The sequence below is a fragment of the Symphalangus syndactylus genome, chromosome 13, assembly GCF_028878055.3.
Source record: "Symphalangus syndactylus isolate Jambi chromosome 13, NHGRI_mSymSyn1-v2.1_pri, whole genome shotgun sequence".
In the NCBI taxonomy this organism is placed as follows: Eukaryota; Metazoa; Chordata; class Mammalia; order Primates; family Hylobatidae; genus Symphalangus; species Symphalangus syndactylus.
The window spans coordinates 49754157-49773692 of record NC_072435.2 but is presented as its reverse complement, the minus strand read 5'-3'; the positions used below and the strand labels follow the sequence as shown (position 1 = coordinate 49773692).

General features: G+C 39.8%; 1 protein-coding gene and 1 long non-coding RNA gene across 2 annotated transcripts in view; one reads left to right on the top strand and one right to left on the bottom strand.

Moving 5' to 3' along the window:
* Positions 1-14599, bottom strand: part of LOC129459807 (zinc finger protein 208-like) — a 231224-nt gene extending 216625 nt beyond the window's left edge. The window contains 3 exon segments of the mRNA XM_055237017.2: positions 8843-8938; positions 9421-9547; positions 14474-14599. Coding sequence (XP_055092992.1) covers positions 8843-8938; positions 9421-9547; positions 14474-14476 — 226 coding nt within the window. The 5' untranslated portion in view covers positions 14477-14599.
* Positions 1-19536, top strand: part of LOC129459839 (uncharacterized) — a 54953-nt gene that overhangs the window by 34866 nt on the left and 551 nt on the right. Inside the window, exon 2 of the long non-coding RNA XR_008650084.1 lies at positions 10771-10993. This is a non-coding gene — a long non-coding RNA (uncharacterized lncRNA). The remainder of the gene's footprint in view (positions 1-10770; positions 10994-19536) is intronic.

Here is a 19536-nt window from a genome sequence, read left to right as displayed (position 1 = left end):
CTTGGAGAGGCTGAGGCAGGAGAATGGTGTGAACCCGGGAGGTGGAGCTTGCAGTGAGCCGAGATTGCACCACTGCATTCCAGCCTGGGCGACAGAGCGAGACTCCGTCTCAGAAAAAAAAAAAAGAAAGAAAAACTAAAATGCTTTAGTGGCTTAAGAAAAAGCAAATATGCTACCTACAAGGGACTCATTTTAGCATTGAGTCAAATAGGCTGAAAATTACATAGTGCAAAAACCTGTATTTTATGAAAATAGTAACTACAATTGGGTATTAGACATATTTTAAGTCAAGTGCTAACGTGAGACACACTGATAGTATATATCGGTAAAATGGGTTGACTTACCACAAATTTAAACTATTATATCTATCTATCTATCTATCTATCTATCTATCTATCTATCTATCTGTATGTGTATGTACAACATCAGGGCTCCAAAATACATAAAGCAAATATTGACAAAAGTAAAGCAAGAAATATATAGCAACATAATAATTGTAGACATCAAGACCCGATTTTCCATAATAGAAAATTCACATTAAACAAAAAATAAGAAAACAGAAAAGCTAGACAACATTATAGACTGTATCAATTATTTTGCATATAGGTGAATACTGGAGAGTGGATAACTTATAAAGAAATAATCTTTATTTGGCTCACAATTTAGCAGACTGTAGAAAATGTGCCAGCATCTGCTTCTGGTGAGAGTGTCACCAAGCTTACAGTCATGGTTGAAGGCAAAGAGTAACTGCACATATTACATGACGAGAGACAGAGCAAGCATGAGGTGAAGGAGCCTGGTTCTTCTAATAAACCTGCTTTCATTTGAATTAATGGAGTGTAAACATTTTCATTACCGAGAGGATGGTGCCAAGCTATCTACGAGGACTTTGCCCCCATGACCCAAACACCTCCCACCAGGTCTCACATCCAACATTAAAAATTACATTTAATCACAAGGTTTGCAGGACATGAACATCAAAACCATATTATAGACCAACTAGGTTTAACAGATGAGTATAGAACTTTCCAGTCAAAAGCAAGAAAATACACAATATTCTTATTTGCACCTGGTGTATTCTGTTAGGACACATACTAAGTTTTAACAAATTTAAGAATGCCAGGTGGGTGGTGTAGCTCATGCCTATAATCTCAACACTTAGACCAAGGTGGGAGGATCACTTGGAGTTAAAACTTTGAGGCCAGCCCGGGCAACTCTATCCCTACAAATAATCAAAGAATTATTCAGACATGGTACTTTATGTTTGCAGTCCCAACTACTTGAGACACTGAGGTGGAAAGATCACTTGAGCCCAGTAGGTTGAGACTGCAGTGAGCCAAAATCATGCCAGTACACTCCAGCCTGGGTGACAGAGTAAGATCCTGTCTCCAAACAAAAACCACAACAAACACAACAACAACAAATAAATTTAAGAAGACCAAAATTACACACTTTGTGCTGTCTGACCAAAACTGAACTAGAAATTAAAAAACTGAACAATATAAAATATATAAAAATAAAACACACTTTTCAACATATTTTTGCTCAGGAATCAAAAAAACATTAATTTTTCAAAATGTCAATACAACCTACAGTGGTAGACATATTCAATATAATTTTTATGGCCGGGTGAGGTGGCTCACACCTGTAATCCTAGCACTTTGGGAAGCTGAGGCGGGTGTATTGCCTGAACTCAGGAATTCTAAACCAGCCTGGGCAACACAGTGAAACCCCGTCTCCACTAAAAATACAAAAAAATTTAGCTGGGCATGTAATCCCAGCTACTCTGGAGGTTGAGACAGGAGAATTGCTTGAACCTGGGAGGCAGAAGTTGCAGTGAGCTGAGATCGTGCCACTGCCCTCCAGCCTGGGCAACAGAGCAAGACTCCATCTCAAAAAATAATAATAATAATTTTTATATAAATCCAAATAGGGTTTAAGGAAACATTGTTTAAAATGTTAAAATTTTATTATGAACTATAGACAAACACCCATGAAAAACAACAGAGACATTATATTTTCTGATTTTGAAACACATTAAAAGCAACAATAACAAAAACAATTTGGTACTGACACAAAGACAGATAAAGAGATGAAAAAACAGAATAGAGAGCCCAGAAATGAACCCTTCTGTATAAGGCCAAATAATCTCCCACAAAATTAACATGAGCACACAGTAAAAAAAGATAATCTTTTCAAAAAATTATGTTGAAAGCTGAATATCCATACTGATAAAATGAAGTTCGATTATTTCCCTATACCATATGTGAAAAATCTTTTCATTAGACATAGGAAGATAATTTTTTTTTTTTTTTTTTTGGAGACAGAGTCTCGCTCTGTTGCCCAGGCTGGAGTGCAGCCCAGGTGGAGTGCAGCGGTGTGGTCTTGGCTCACTGCAACCTCCGCCTCCTGGGTTCAAGTGATTCTCCCACCTCAACCTCCTGAGTTGCTGGGATTAACATGCACGCCATCATGCTCGGCTAGTTTTTTTGTATTTTTAGTAGAGACGGGGTTTCACCATGTTGGCCAGGCTTGTCTTGACCTCCTGTCCTTATGATCCGCCCACTTCAGCCTCTCAAAGCGCTGAGATTACAGGCATGAGCCACCGCGCCCGACCGGATAACTTCTTAATCTCTTTAAAATATATAGGGAAAACATGACATTAGTCTTGGGGCCATGTTCTTAGATATAAAATTAAATGCATGAGCATCAAAGAAAAAAACAAAAAATTTAACTACACTACACTTCAACATTTCTGCACATATATTTAAAAGACGGATAATGCCTCCTAGAAAATGGGTGAAAATATTTACAAATCACATGTGATAGGAGTCAATATTCAAAAACTATAAACTTTTAAAACCAAACAATAGCCGGGCGTGGTGGCTCACACCTGTAACCGCAGCACACTGAAAGGCAGAGGCAGGCGGATCACGAGGTCAGGTGTTCCAGACCATCCTGACCAACATGGTGAAACTCTGTCTCTACTAAAAATACAAAAATGAGCCAGGCATGGTGGCACATGCCTGTTATTTCAGCTACTCACGAGGCTGAGGCAGAAGAATCCCTTGAACCCAGGAGGCAGAGGTTGCAGCGAGCCGAGATCTCACCATTGCATTTCAGCCTGAGCGACAGAGCAAGACTTTGTCTCCCCCCACAAAAAAAAACAAAAAAAACTAAACAATAAAATTGAATAACTTTATTTAGAAATAGACAAATTGAAATAAATTTTCATCAAAAATTTGAAAGGCCACTCAAAACTAATTTGTACAGAAATGCATAAAAGTCATAATGAAAAACAAAATCCCCTCACACTCAAATGGCCACTATAAATTTTTGTGAAAACACCAAATCTGTTGATGATGCAATAAAAATAAAACCCTTAGCCGGGCGTGGTGGCTCAAGCCTGTAATCCCAGCACTTTGGGAGGCAGAGGTGGGCAAATCCCGATGTCAGGAGTTTGAGACCCGCCTGACCAACATGATGAAATCCCGTCTCTACTAAAAATACAAAAGTTAGTTGGGTTGATTGTCGGTGGAAAATAAGGATGCACCAATTATTTTATAATGTTATAAATGTACTTCAAATAATTAAATATAAATTATTAAATACAGTGATACCATTTATGAATCTATATCTAAAATATGTAACATAGGACCTTGAAGACATATTTGATACAATGGAGTATTATACAGCCTTGAAAAAAAATCTTGTCACATTTGAAGATACACTTTGAGAATATTATGCCAACTGAAATAAACCAGTAACGAAATGATGGATGTTAGGATTTCACTTATATGAGATATATAAGACAGTCACACTTGTAAAAACAAAGTGGAAAAGTGCTTCTCAGGGGCTAAAGAGAGCATAAAATGGGTAAATGTTATTTAATGGATATTGAGTTTTAGTTTTACAAGATGTAAAATTTCAAGAAGTCTTTTGCATAACAATGTGAATATACATGATATGCCTGAAATATACACTTTTTTTTAAGACAAGGTCTCAATCTGTCACTCGAGTTTGAGTACAATGGGACAATTATGGCTCACTGCAGCCTCACACTCCTAGGGTCAAGTAATCCTGACCCTGAAACTCTCAAGTAGCTGGGACCACAGGTGCACACCACCATGCCTTGCTATTTCTTAGAAAAAAATATTTGTAGAGAGGGTGTCTCCATATTTTATCCAGGTTGGTCTCAATCTTTTGGGCTCAAGCAATCCTCCTGTCCTGGCCTCTCAAAATCCTGGTTTTACAGAAGGGACCTACCACAATGCCTTGCCCTTACATGTACATTTAAATAGATTTAAGGAGGTAAGTTATATGTTATGTGTTTTTAAAACAATTATTTATTAAAAAACTGGAGACAATACAGGATTATGAATCTTTTTAAAAAATTACCTTCAAATCACAAAAGAATTATTCTCACACAAAGGAAATATATATTCATCATTAAACACATGGTGAAAATAAGACTATTTCCAAGGCTACTAACTTAGACAAGATAAAACCAACATTGAAAATGAGCTAAGAGGCCAGGCAAGGTGGCTCACACCTGTAATCCCAGCACTTCAGAGGCCAAGGTGAGCATTTCAACTGAGGTCAGGAGTTTGAAACCAGCCTGACCAACATGGAGAAATACCATATCTACTAAAAAAAAAAACAAACACAAAATTAGCCAGGTGTGGTGGCACGTGCCTGTAGTCCCAGCTACTCAGGAGGCTGAGGCAGGAGAATCACTTGAACCTGGGAGACAGAGGTTGCAGTGAGTCAAGATCGTGCATCACACTTCAGCCTCGGCAACAAGAGTAAAACTTCCTCTCAAAGAAAAAAAAAGAGCTAAGAAAGAATATATACAAGGTATAACGAAAATTGGGGTCATATTTGTAGATATGAACACACACACACATAAATAATTTGATTGTGATAGACATGGCTCATTTATCTTTTAATTGAACTCCACATTAACTTAAAGTATACAAAACATAATATCAACAGGCACAATAAACTGATGTTAGGAAACTTACACTACAAAAAACACTAATATAAAACCGCAACACAATAACAGAAATGTTTACTCATTACAACTAGTTGGCAACATTTATGTACATTAACAAATCATTTGTCTAGATAACTGCAATGTTTGACTGTAACTGTGCATTCATGGAAGGCAGGCATTTTAAATTACTGGCATCTGTAATCCCAGCACTTCGGGAGGCCGAGGTGGATGGATCATGAGATCAGGAGATTGAGGCCACGGTGAAACCCCGTTTCTACTAAAAATAGAAAAAATTAGCCAAATGCGGTGTCAGGTGCCTTATGTCCCAGCTACTCAGGAGGCTGAGGTAGGAGAATGGCGTGAACCAGGGAGGCAGAGGTTGCAGTGAGCCAAGATCATGCCACTGCACTCCAGCCTGGGCGACAGAGCGAGACTCCATCTCAAAAAAAAAAAAAAAAAAAATTACTGGCACCTATTGTATGGCAATAAAATTTCAGAGAAAATGCAGTACAATCATAAATAGGAGATGCTAATGAGAAACTTTTAATAGATAAGCATTTAAAAGAAATTTGGGTCAATTTTTATGTTTTAAATATATACTATTTTTAAAAATAAAACTACTGTTATCCAAGTTTAGAAGCAAAGAATAGCCTTACATTGCTAAATTATATATATATTTAGCAGAATATGGGTAGAGCCTCATATATAAAACAAATATTTGGGGAATAAATTATGTTATTTAGTTATAGGCTGACAAAAGTGGTTGAAAATTCTATAATTCCTTTTTGCCTGCCTGCCTATTAATTATCTAATTTAATTCAGGAACATGTAAATTCTAGTATATTGCCCTAAATGTCAGAATCTAAAATTACAGACAAATTTGAAGTAGAAAATAGAAAGTAAAAATTTATATGGAGAGTGGCATTAATAACATAAAAAAAAGGTGACCTATTTGCTTATCCCCTGACAGCAAGAAAATTTGTCACCCATTCCTGACAAAAATGCTTTTATGAGAGAACCAGTCATCATGGTTCACACTTGTAATGAAAACTACATGGTACATTACAGTTGAAGAATTGCTTGAGGTCAAAATATTAAGACTTGCCTGGATTATGTAGCAAGATCTCATCTCAAAAATAAATGCCTTTAAGAGAGCTCTGAGATCCAGGAAAGGAGTTGTGAAATTCTGCTAAAGCCCAAGATTCAAGGTAATTCTGTTTAGAAGGGAGGCCCCTCTGTTCAGGTTGCAAACTACATGACTACTGTTTTTGGCTACAGACAAGAAAGTGCTCCACCTAACTTGGTTCCACTGAGAATTTTAAACTTACTCTGTAACTATCCCAAACTCTTCACAGCCACAGTCTTGTGAGCCGGCGGGCGGCGGGGTGGGTGGGGAGTCCTGCCCTTCCAGAGGCCTGGAGGAAGACTTCCATTTACAGCCATGATGGCAGGCCTCGGACCTTGGCCTTTCCTGTGGTCCATGAAGCAGTTCCAGCTCCCTGTGCCACAGTTCGTAGCCAGTTCTGCCTATGTAGAAATCCAAAGTGACCTGGGAAAATCCTCTCTTGTACTGGGTGAAAGCCATGCTCATCCACATCCTGATATAAAGAACACCATATACAGACCTGACTGCAGAAACCTGCCCTTGGGTCTGCCCTTCAGAGCAAAGTCCTGAAGGATATTCACTCTCTCTAAAATTTAAATGAGAATTACAACTATTCAAGCCCTGTTTAACAAGACAAGTAAAAGTGGACCCTTGTGCAAACCCAGCAGACTTAAGACTAAGCTACAACCCCTCTTCACTACAAACCCAGAGGATATTCTATCACCCTGGGGGTACAACGAAAATAGATTTTTAGTTTCTGAAACCAGTTTATAAAATCCTGAAGATGTGTTTGCTCCTTCAAATTTACAGACACCAATGCAAAACTATTGTTTCTTATTGTCAATGCTTCTATTTTAACATAGCACTGAAAGTATGTGAAAGAAGTAGTCAAAACAAAAATTTAAAGTCGCTGAAATTGAAGACCAATAAGTAAAACGTCACTGTTTGTAGATTATGTAATCTTATATATAAAAAAGTATATTAAAACCTCTTTAAACTAATGAATACAGTCAGTTGATTAGCAGAATATGAAATTAACAAACAATTATCAGTTATCATTCCATACACTTAAAACCATCTCTCTGATAAAATAGAGGAAAAAACATTCTTATTTACAATAGCAATAAAATAATCAATTTTAGAACAAATTTAGCCAAGGAGCTGATAAATCTTTTAAGTGAAAGATATATCAATAAAAAAATTAGAGAGGACAAATATAAATTTAAAAATATTTTATTTCTATTGAAAGAGTTAAGTATTGTGAAACTGCCATATTATCTAAGTTGATCTCTAGATTCAATAAACTCCCTGTCAAAATTCCAGTTTTTCACAGTAATGAAAATTAGAATCCTAAAATATACACAAAACCACAAGGAATTGTGAATAGCCAAAGCAATCTTGAGGAAAAAGAACAAAGTAGAAGGACATTATACTTTATAATTTCAAACTATATATTATATATATATATAGAGAGAGAGAGAGAGACAGAGAGAGAGATAGAGAGAGAGTCTTGCTCTGTCGCCCAGGCTATAGTACAGTGGCATGATCTCAGCTCATTGCAACCTCCGGCTCCCGGGTTCAAGCAATTCTCCTGCCTCAGCCACCCAAGTAGCTGGGATTACAGGTGCCCACCACTGAGCCCAGCTAATTTTTTTATTTTTAATATAGATGGGGTTTCACCATGTTGGCCAGGCTGGTCTCAAATTCATGACCTTGTGATTCACCCACCTTGGCCTCCCAAAATGCTGGGATTACAGGCATGAGCCACCACGCATGGCCCAAACTATATTTCAAGGCTATAGTAATGAAAACAGGATGCCCGTTCCAGCCAATGGAAACTGGACACAGCAGTGGAGTGCACACATCAGGTTATAAATGACCCTGTCTCCTTTGCTCAGTGTACTCTCATGGCAAAACTGCTGGTGAGTGTACCCTTTCTGCAGGAAGTAAAAATGGCCATATTAAAAAAACAAAAAGAAACAAAGAAAGAAAGAAGAAAGAAAGAAAAAAAAAAAAACAGGATGAAATGAGCAGAAAAAAAAAAAAAAAACCCTAATGAAACAGAAACCACTACTCTCGTGCAAAAAGAGAATTCAAAAAATTGTTTAGGCCAGGCATGGTGGCTCACACCTGTAATCCCAGCACTTTGGGAGGCTGAGGTGGGTGGATCACCTGAGGTCAGGAGTTTGAGACAAGCCTGGCCAACATGATGAAACTCTGTCTCTACTAGAAATACAAAAAACTAGCCAGTTGTGGTGGTGTGCACCTGTAACCCCAGCTACGCAGGAGCCTGAGGCAGGAGAATCACTTCAACCCAGGAGGCAGAGGTTGCAGTGAGCCGAGATCGTGCCACTGCACTCCAGTGTGGGCCACAAAAGTGAAACTCCTAAAACAAAAAATAAAATTTTAATATAGAGTGTCTCAAAATTATGCAGATATCTATCTGTCCACAAAAACAAGAAAAAATGTCAGATTGTATGCTCCTTTATATGCCATGAACAGTACTTGGGCTGTCACTGTAAACGTTAAGGAAGATCATTGAAGGGACAGTAGAATTCTTAGAGATTTTATAAGCATAAGCAGAAGATGCCCATATGTGAGAGTATAATTTTTAAAAACTTTCAGGCTTTCCAGAAACTATTTCCTTTGGAACGCAGCTTTCCAAACCACTTTAAAGACTGGCTTTCTTCTTGACGTTGGGCCTCTCATCCAGGTCGTCTGTTGTATTCACTCTCACCTACCTGGGGGTTCATCCACCATCTCATGTCGCTTCATATTCCAGGGCTCTTTTTCTTTCTCCAGACAGATGATGAGGTCTGGCTTAGAGACAGCAATACCTGTTTTATTAAAAATAATTAACATGAATCTTGCTCATATTCTCCAATTACCAACTTAGTAATGTGCAAAGTAAAAGGGATATAATATTCAAATAAATTTATCCCATATACTAATTTATAACAGAAATTTTTAAATATTTAGAGAATATTTTAATTTTGTAGGTTCTTAATTTCACTGCCTGGTACTACTGAAGCAAAAATTGGTAATGGCGCTTAGATTTTAAGGTGTGAGTAACAGTATTTTATGCCACTAAGGTTCTGAAATTACCACTAATCTAAAGTGAAGGACACAGATCAGCTCAGGAATGTGGAAATTTCAGGTCAGAATGAAACATCTTCAAGAAATTTTTTCTAAACAGACAAATCCCCAGGATTTTCTTGAAAACAGAAATATGAAAGCATAAATTACCAGAAAACATACTACAAAAGAAAAATAAAAGCTTTAGTTTATATTAAAAGTTTTGTATTAAAGTTATCCTCACCTAGGAAGGCCAGGTTTCTGTAGTTCTCTAGCATCACATTCCTATATAAATTCTTCTGTGCAGTGTCCAGGCACTGCCACTCCTCCAGAGAGAATTCTATGGCCACATCCCTAAATGTCAACAGTCCCTGGAAAACACACACAAACCACATATTTACAAAGTGGCTATGGGCAGAATTTTTCATTTGACTCAAGGTAAAATCAGAAAGTGACTAGAACTGATTCTAACTTATAAGAGGGACTGAAATTATCCAATAAAATAATTGTCAAAACACAAACGTTTTCTAATGTATTCTCTAACTCTGAGAAAAGAGACTGGCATAATATCCGGAACATCAGTGTATATACGATAGTTTTCTGAATGATAAAGTGTAAAAATGTACTAACATGTACATATTTGAGTGCAGTATTTACATAATACTGAATGAGTTGTGTATATTTTTCAGATGAAAAAGACAGCTGTTTATATTTTTCAGACAAAATAAACATGTTGAGTTAGAAAGTACCACTCAAATTTAAATGTGTACAATAAACTGGACATCTCGTTAATGCAGATTATTTTTTCAGGAGATCTGAAATAAAGTCTGAGTTAGTGAATCTCTATCAAGCTCATTAGTAATGCCAATGTTTTGGCCCCAAAAGACTATTTTGTCAAACATCCAGTAAGTGGAAGTCTGGTTTGTTTTTTTGGTTTTTTTTTTTTTTGTTTTTTTTTTCAGTTTTTCTGGCCTGTAAACAAAGATGAGAGGTTTCATTCAGCAACAAAAGATAAATGCAAAGAATACCTAAAAAAACAGGCAGCTGCCAATTAAGTGTGATGGTTTATGCACATCAGCTGCATAAAGACACTTAATGATGAAGAGAAAAATAACTCCATACAGAAAAAATCTGTAAGAGAGCTTATTGAATTAACATCAACTGCACTAGGGCAAGTTTTTATAGTGTGCTGATGCACGCAGGACACAGCATCACTACTAAGATATTACCCCCACTAAAGCAAATTACAGTCTGAATTTAGCCATAAGAAAATATCACTTTTATGGAAAGTCCAAGATACAGATATCTTCTATGTTCTACAATTTTTAATAGTGATTTTAAGTAGTCTTTTTTTAGCACCCTAGTAAGCAGGTATTTCCCGACAGTTTTTTCAGAACTTTCTGGGTAATAAATGCCATCCTGTTTAAATGAGCATTTTCTTAATCGTGTAATGCATAGATGTTGAATACTGTAAGAAATTATTCTTCAAAAGTTTAGCTTGCTTAAGTTTCTTTGCCCTTTTTTCCCTTGCTTTCAAGGCCAGACTTCCTTACTCTCTGTGTTCCCCTTCCCTGGTAAACAACCTTCTCGCCAGTTCTTGTCTATGGAGCCACATCCCACACCTGCTACTCACTCTGTGAATTACCCCTCCCATCGCAAGGGCTACTTCCACCGAAACTGATCTTCCTGCCTTCCCACTGGTATAACCGCATTCCTGCACTTTTCAAGTTAGCCAACCGGGTTTAGCCAACCGGATTGTGCCGTCCAACTCCAGCCAATGGAGACAGGACACAGTAAGAAGGACAAGCTGCTTAGAGGTAATAAAACCCCCCTACTTTCCTTTGTTCCTGCGTACTCTCATGGCAACCTACGAGGGGCACCCTCATGCAGCTTAAGCTTTAATTTCCATGTTAGAGTTACTAATTTCATTTTTGAAACTAAAACTAAGTGTTAGAAAAATTCAGCAAAATTATTCAGTGTTCATATAACGAAAGAACATTTTAAGGTGCTTACATTTTATACCTCAGTAAGAAAAGCAAAAGTATGTATTCCTTTTAGACAGTAAATGTATTATTATTTGTATTAAAAATCATGTAGTAAACAAACAAAAAAGGATACAGAACAAAGATATTCACTGTCAAAATTTTACCCTGCTAAAAAAAAGGAACTGAAGTTCTCAGTAATACATGTAACTCACCAATTATCTACCACATTTTTTGGGGAAATGTATTCATTGTCTACAGCTGAAATTGAAGACAGATTTTTTTTTTTTTCTTTTTTTCTTTGGTAGCTACCATTCTAAAAGCTAGATGGAATTCTGTATGAAATGACTCAGCCATAAAAGCACATGCTTGAAAAAATTTCTAAACTCACTCCTGAGAAAGATAAAGTAAAAGTTTTCAACAAATAAAATACATTATTAATTTTTTTTGAAACTCACCTTTTATGCCCTTTGTAAATATTTCCTTACCTTTCAAGCTCTACTAATAAAATGCAATACACAGTTAAAAAACTGAGGTCAGCTGAGCACATTGGCTCATGCCTGTAATCACAGCACTTTCGGAGGCCGAGGAAGGTGAGTCACTTGAGGCCAGAAGTTTGACACCAGCCTGGCTAGCATGGTGAAACTCCATTTCTACTAAGAATACAAAAACTAGGTGGGCGTGGTGGTGCACACCTGTAATCCCAGCTACTTGGGAGACTGAAGCATGACAATCACCTGAAGTCGGGATTCGGAGGTTGCAGTGAGCAGAGATGGCACCACTTTACTCCAGCCTGGGTGACAGAGGGAAACTCTGTCTTAAAAAGATACATAAATAAACCTTAGGTCAAAATAAATGAACAAATCCTTTCAAGGTACAGATATGTTTTACTCATGTGTCAAGTCAGGCCATTCAATTAGTTGACTGTCCCACCCCATCCTGCTCACTTAAGTGCTCAATAACCCCTCTCAGGAGACTCTGAACTATGCCCCAGTGAGTGCCTCAGGTGCATTTTACTCTGCAAGTTCTTACCCCACCACAGTGGAGTCAGTTTTTTGGGTTTTGGTGGGTTTTTGTCTTTTGGAATACTAATTTTTTTTTCTAGAAATTTTTTACTATTTTTCTTGCACTATTTTTCTGCCCCCCTAAAGGAATCCAGGATGCAGAAATTATTTTTCTCCTCAATGCTTGTAGCTATTGGCTGACCAGCAATGTGTCTCCAAGAAATGAAAGCTGGGTTGGGTGAAGACAATATTAATGTCTCAAGGAATTAAGTTTTTTTAAAAAACAAAAGTGCGCCAGGAAATGCCTCTTAGCCTCAGGGCATCCACCTGAACACTTGAGAAGCTACACTCAATACCTTAGGTTGTCCTATGAGAGAAAATGATCCAGCAGCTGATATTCACTAGACACTAGCAGACATAGCCACAGTGGGTATCGTGGTTTATCCTCATACAGTACTAAAACCCAAGTCCAAGCTAAAACTGAAGGGTGGCTGAAGACACGTCACCCTATGAAGTTTCCAAAAAAAAAAATCTTGACCCCAAAACATTCTAAGATATCTGTGACTAGGGAAAATAAAAGAAAAAAACACAGAGATATTTTACAATAGTTTCAGATTATTCTTTGCTTTATTCTCATAGGAAATATTTAGAAAAAAATCTTTTTAAATGTGCCATCAAATGCTTTGTCAAAAAATAATTAATTCACCAGGCACAGTAGCTTACATGTGTAATCCCAGCTCTTTGGGAGGCCAAGGCAGGCGGATGGCTTGAAACCAGAAGTTCGAGACCAGCCTGGCTAACATAGTGAACCCGTCTCTACTAAAAATACAAAAATTAGCCACGCGTGGTGCCAGGCATCTGTAATTCCAGCTACTTGGGAGACGGAAATGAGAACCGTTTGAGTCCAGGAGGCGGAGGCTGCAGTGAGCCTAAGTCATGCCACTGCACTCCAGCCTGGGCAACAGAGCAAGGCTCTGTCTCAAATACTTTTAAAAAAAAGATTCATTAAAATAGGTATCAATATGTACACTAAAGGACAAATAGTTGATAAAGTCAATTAGGGAGGAGAAACTGGCATTTGGCAACGTCAAACAAAACTGGAAATTTAGTATTTTACTGCAAACCAGTCAGGCTGGAGGAATAGGGGATGAGGGGCAGACTTGAGGCCCTGCTTGGGACACTTGTGAAAAATTCAGGGAAAAATCAGTCCCCTGTGGAGTGTGAGAACCATTAAGTGGTAGGAAATTAGACTGAGGTGGCCCTAGTCCCTGGATTTCTACTTCTAAAAAAAAAGCCTAAACTCAAGAGCATTTTTTGGTAAATTACTACATTGGCAGAAACAAAATTCAGGCTTAACCAACTATAAACTGCCAATTAAGCTCTGATTACATGACGAAGATATTTCCACCTTGATCGTAAAAATTAAGAACTAGGAGGGGTGCAGTGGCTCACGCCTGTAATCCTAGAACTTTGGAAGGCCGAGGTGGGTGGATCATCTGAGGTCAGGAGTTCGAGACCAGCCTGACCAACACGGTGAAACCCCTGTCTCTGCTAAAAATAAAAAAAATTGCCAAATGTGGTGGCAGGCGCCTGTAGTCCCAACTACTCGGAAGGCTGAGGCAGAAAAATCGCTTGAACCCGGGAGGTGGAGGTTGCAGTGAGCTGAGATCACGAAACTGCACTTCAGCCTGGGCAACAGAGACTGTCTCAAAAAAAACAAAAGAAAATGAAAACAAAACAACAACAACAAAATCTACATAACCGCACCTAGCCAATTACGGAATTTGGTTTTCTTTATCATGAAACTTATAAAAACCTTTCCTTCCATGGATTACAAATTACAAACCACAACAAGGTGCTCTAAAATTTTTGAATCACACTTTAAATTATTTAATGTTTTTGCAGTGCGGCCCATAAATTTTTAATAGGAAAAAATGGCCTGAAAAGCCCACGGACTAAAGCTCTTCCCATTCATGAACCCGCACCCGGAGTCAGGATTCTGCCCTGAGGTTCCTCCCATGGTCCCTGCACAATCTAGGAGAGAGGCGGGGCTACTGGGGCAGAGCTGCCCAAAGAAGGCTCCAGGCCAGGGCACAGTCACTGCGCAAGGAAGAGACAGAACGCCCAGGAGCCCGGGCTGTCAGCGCAGCCGCCATCTTATGGCTGAAGGGACTGAGGCCGAGCTGGGCAAGAACTCGGGCGCAGATTGTAAAGCTGACTGCGGGGAGGCCTGAGTCCCACCACAGCCGCTTCCCACCGGTTCCAGCGAACCCCGTTCCCTCTCTCGGGATGTCGGACCCGGCACTCTCACCATTTCTAGGCTTCCAGGGGGCAGGTCACAGGGCCACAGAGGCTGCGCCCCTAAAAGCAGAAGACACAGAGCAGTGAAGACGAGACCTGGAGCTCCCGCCGCAGCTAGAAACAAAGGCCCCGCCAAATCCCGGAAGCCGCCCTGTTCGCTCCAGCTGCGTGCCTGATTGGACAGTTTCCAGGACAGCGTCTCTGATTGGATAACGTTTAAGACCCCGCTTTCTAAGGCCCTGAGTGACAGAAGATGTCATCAGACGTTGGGCTGAATGAAGAAAGATTGACAGCCTAAGCCTCAGCCTTTTCAGGCGGGGCTTCCTCCCTGAGCTGAACTAGGCCCATCCCAGAACACGGAAAAATTCTCTCTCTTCTTTGCTCTTTTTTTCAATGTATTAAATATGTGCATAATTTTTTTTGAGACAAAATTTCGCTCTTGTTGTCCAGGCTGGAGTGCAATGGCGTGATCTCGGCTCACTGCTACCTTCGCTTTCCGGATCAAGCGATTCTCCTGCCTCAGCCTCCAGAGTAGCTGGGACTACAGGTGCACACCGCCACACCGGGCTAATTTTTGTTTGTTTTTGGTAGAGATGGGGTTTCGCCACGTTAGCCAGGATGGTTTCGAACTTCTGACCTCAGGAGATCCACCCGCCTCGACCTCCCAAAATGCTGGGATTACAGTCGTGAACCATCACGCCTGGCCGACTCTATATTTAAAGCAAAATTAAGAATACCTTTATTCCCCAGATGTTGGAATATCTGGGCACTCCTCCATCTGGTTCTGCCTAGTAAACATTATTAATTTATTTCCTTAACCATAAATATCTAGAGGCTAGGAATGTCTAACTTACTGAGAATGCAGCCCAGCGAGTCTCAGCGTCATTTTCCTAGCTCTCTCTCAAAATGGAGTCGCTCTGGTTCAAATGATTCTGACATATTTTTCGCCTTCTTTTACAAGAGGACCCTTAATCCTAAGAGTTGCAGAGAGATAAAGATTCGTCTTCTGTAACTTTTTCAGGCTGATTAGGGGCGATAATATTCCTGCCTAACCATTGGTCTCTTACATTCAGGGTAGAGAGAAATTCAGTCAGACAGTGTTGGTATGGTGAAGGTCGTTCGTAACTTCGAGTTCCAAAAGAAGGTGATATCTGGAAGACTAATAAGCGTCCAATTTAAGAAAGCATTTAGCGAGCTTATCTTCCATTCCTACACAAAGAGTACAACCACAATATATTCCACAACAGCAAAGCAAAATTAGTAAAATTATTCCAAGTAAACTAAACAGGAAAGCCTTTCAAGAAGTGGGCAGTTGTTGGAACCAAACTGATGTATGGTTGACTGATAACACATAAATGGCAGAGATGTGAGTGCCTAAAACTTTTATGGCCTGTGTAATGTTATGTAAATAGTCTGGAGCACACACAAAACATTTGGTTTTGATCAAAGCACAGGTTTCCTTTTGAGTCTCTGTTTAAATGTCTGCATACCTGAACAGCTTGTTCAATTATGTAGAGAGGATGAAGTCTGTGCCCACTCAGTAAATAAGTTACCCTCTGCATGATTTCAACTAATACCCAAAAGTAGAAAGCCAATCTATATCTTTATGTTACCCATCCCTTTCATTTCTTCTGAACAGGAGTCGGAGGTCACTGGCTCATGGGAATAAACAGGATCAATCTCTTGTGTTCTGCCGGGCTGTAGGACTTCACAAGAGACAGGTTTAATTCGAGTTAAGTGGACCCAGCTATTTATTCCCAGAATTTTAACTGCGGTTGGGGTACTATAGAGAACTTGATAGGGTCCCTTCCACTTTGGGGAAAGTTGACCTGCTGGGGATCCTTCTTTTCAAGTTTTTAATAGGACCCAATTTTCTGGCTGGGTTATAACAAGATTATCTTCCTTAGTTGGGGAAAGGAGTCTTTGATTTCCACATTCAGAGTGTGTTTTGCACTTGTCACATAATTCTGTAACTTGAAAGTATCCATGTCTATTAGGCACAGTAAAGAAGGCATGTAGCTGAGAAAGGCCTTGCATACGTTATTTCAAAAGAGCTGAGCTGCAGATTTCCCTTAGCAGCCACTGGAACCTGGCTACAGATAGTAAAGACAGCCAGGTCTTTGATATTTCTTGGCATAGCATAGCAAGAGTCCTCTTTTGAGTTTGATTAGCTCTTTTTATGTTCACTGAAGACTGTGGCCTTCACGCTGAGTGAAGGCAGTACTAAATTTCTAGGGCTCAAGATATGTTTTGTGTATTTATCACCGTGAAAGATAGGCCATTATCTCTGTAATTTCTTCAGCAGCCCAAATCTAGGAATTATTTCTTTTCTTTTCTTTTCTTTTTTTTTTTTGCAAAAGAGTTTCACTCTTGTCACCCAGGCTGGAGTGCAGTGACACACTCTAAGCTCACTGCAACCTCTGCCTCTCAGGTTCAAGTGATTCTCCTGCTTCAGCCTCCAGGTAGCTGGGATTAGATGTGCCTGCCACCACCCCTGGCTAATTTTTTGAATTTTTAGTAGAGACGGGGGTTTCATCATGTTAGCCAGGCTGGTCTTGAACTCCTGACCTCAGGTAATCCACCCACCTCAGCCTCCTGAGGGAAGGATTACAGGCATGAGCCACCTCACCCAGGGGTGTAATTATTTCTTTTAGAAGGAGTTTGGGAATTTCAAGTGCCTTTTCAGGTTGGGTAGGAAAAGCCTTGATCCAAACGGTAAAGGTGTCAATGAATACTAATAAATATTTAAACCCTTTACATGGGGGCATCTGAGTATAGTCTATTTGCCAATCTTCACCAGGGTATGTTCCTCTATGCTGAACAGGCCTTATTAAAGGAGGAGGTAAACATTGGTTATTTGGGTTATTCCAGGCATGTAGTTCACAGGCTCAAGTAACCTGGTTTACTGTTTTAAGTAATCCTTTTTCTGTAAAAAGCCAAGACATTATTTGAAACAGGGTAGAGTCATGCAAATGTTTAACTATTTTTTATTGATTAGCACCTCATATCAATAGTTTATCAGGAGTCTCTAGCAAAATGCCTGCTGTTTCAATAAGCGTCCCCCTGTCATCCACCAGTGTCCTTTAGCTTCTAGGACTCCTTGTACTTGGTGTGGGTTTTAACTTCCAGGTGTTGTTCTAAAGCCAGTTTATTGGATTCATCTACCAAAAGAGAAGTTGCTGCAACTGCCCTGAGGCATCCAGGCATGATAAGAAAGTTGTGTAAGAAAACCAAGGTCTCTGGGCCGGGCGCGGTGGCTCACGCTTGTAATCCCAGCACTTTGGGAGGCCGAGGCGAGCGGATCACGAGGTCAGGAGATCGAGACCACGGTGAAACCCCGTCTCTACTAAAAAATACAAAAAATTAGCCAGGCGCGGTGGCGGGCGCCTGTAGTCCCAGCTACTCGGAGGCTGAGGCAGGGGAATGGCGTGAACTCGGGAGGCGGAGCTTGCAGTGAGCCGAGATTGCGCCACTGCACTGCAGCCCGGGCGACAGAGCGAGACTCTGTCTCAAAAAAAAAAAAAAAAAAAAAAAGAAAACCAAGGTCTCTGAAAAACAGCATAGAGAATAGGTAAAATAGCATCTATGGGCTTGTCAGTCTACCCCTGTGACCATGAAGTTTTGGGGCAGCAGAGACCCATTATAATGGGTCAAAACAGAGTAAGCCATCCAGAAGAAAGTTAATATTATTTTTTCTTTTTTCTTTTTTTTTTTTTTTTTGAGATAGAGTCTCGCTCTCTTGCCCAGGCTGGAGTGCAGTGGCACAATCTCAGCTCACCGCAACCTCCGCCTCTTGGATTCAAGCAATTTCCAGATTTTTTTTTTTTTTTTTTGTAATTTTAGTAGAGATGGGGTTTCACCATGTTGGCCAGGCTACTCTCAAACTCCTGACCTCAAGTGATCCTCCCATCTTGGCCTCCCAAAGTGCTAGGATTACAGGCATGAGCCACCGCACCTGGCAAAAGTTAATATTCTTAGCTGCCATGGCAAAGGTTACTGAGGCTTCTCCAGATACATGGCTAGTTAGTTGTCTGATGGAAGCTGTGGTGGAAGCTCTCAGGCCCCATCACTCTTGGGCACTTGCCTGGCTGTTTCACCCATCATTAGTTTGGGTGCTGACGGCTCTCTTCAGAACACTAGACTATCCCTCTTCCAATGCCCTGTTTTCTTACAGTGTGCACACTGATTTATGCCCAAAGCACAATGACTCGGATGCCCAGCTTTGGGCTTTTCACCTTTCAGCTTCCCTTGTTCAAGCTAAGACCTAGGAGGGCAACCCCACATGGGAGGTAAGCTTAAGGTTGCAGCCAAGAGCTGCACCTTGTGGAGGTCCTTCTTCCTCTTTCTCCTTCCTCCACTTTGCCCCTGTTATTAAAAACTAAAAATGCCATATCCAAAGCTAGGACCCATAGCTCCTTTTACTAGTTTTCTATGGATATCAGGGGCAGACTGGGTTATAAAATGGACTCCCAGAAGGGTTTATCTTTACCTTGAGGCAGGATCCATGTTAGTATATTTCCTGATTGCCTCAACTAAATGCTATTGAAACAAAGCTGGATTCTCATCTTTGCCCTGAGAAACTTCCTTAACCTTTTCATTGTTAATGGGATTTTTCTTACATTTCTTCATCTCTTCAAACAAACAAGTGACCATATGATCTCTTCTCCCAAGTCCTCACTGCCCCTTTGATATTCCATCATAGATCTTGATCTGGAACTGCTATACCTCCTGTCTGATATATATTATGGTTCAGTCTGCAAGCCAATACCTCATCTGCATGGGTCCTAGCTGTCCCCAAAATGCATTGTTTCTCTTCCACTGTACAACACAGAGACAACAAAACATACAGATCCTGCCAAGTTAAAGTATAGGTCAGAGTTAACTTTTCAAACTCACCTATGAATTTTTCTGGATCTTCAGAGAAATGACCAAACTTGTCTTATTATAGAGCCAAACCAGACACAGAAAAGGGGACATGTCCTCTCACAATGCCTTCTTCCCCATTTGCAACCACTCTAAGTGGGCAAAGATTTCCTTTTGGAGGTTGATAGGCAGCTCCACTACTAGTAGTAC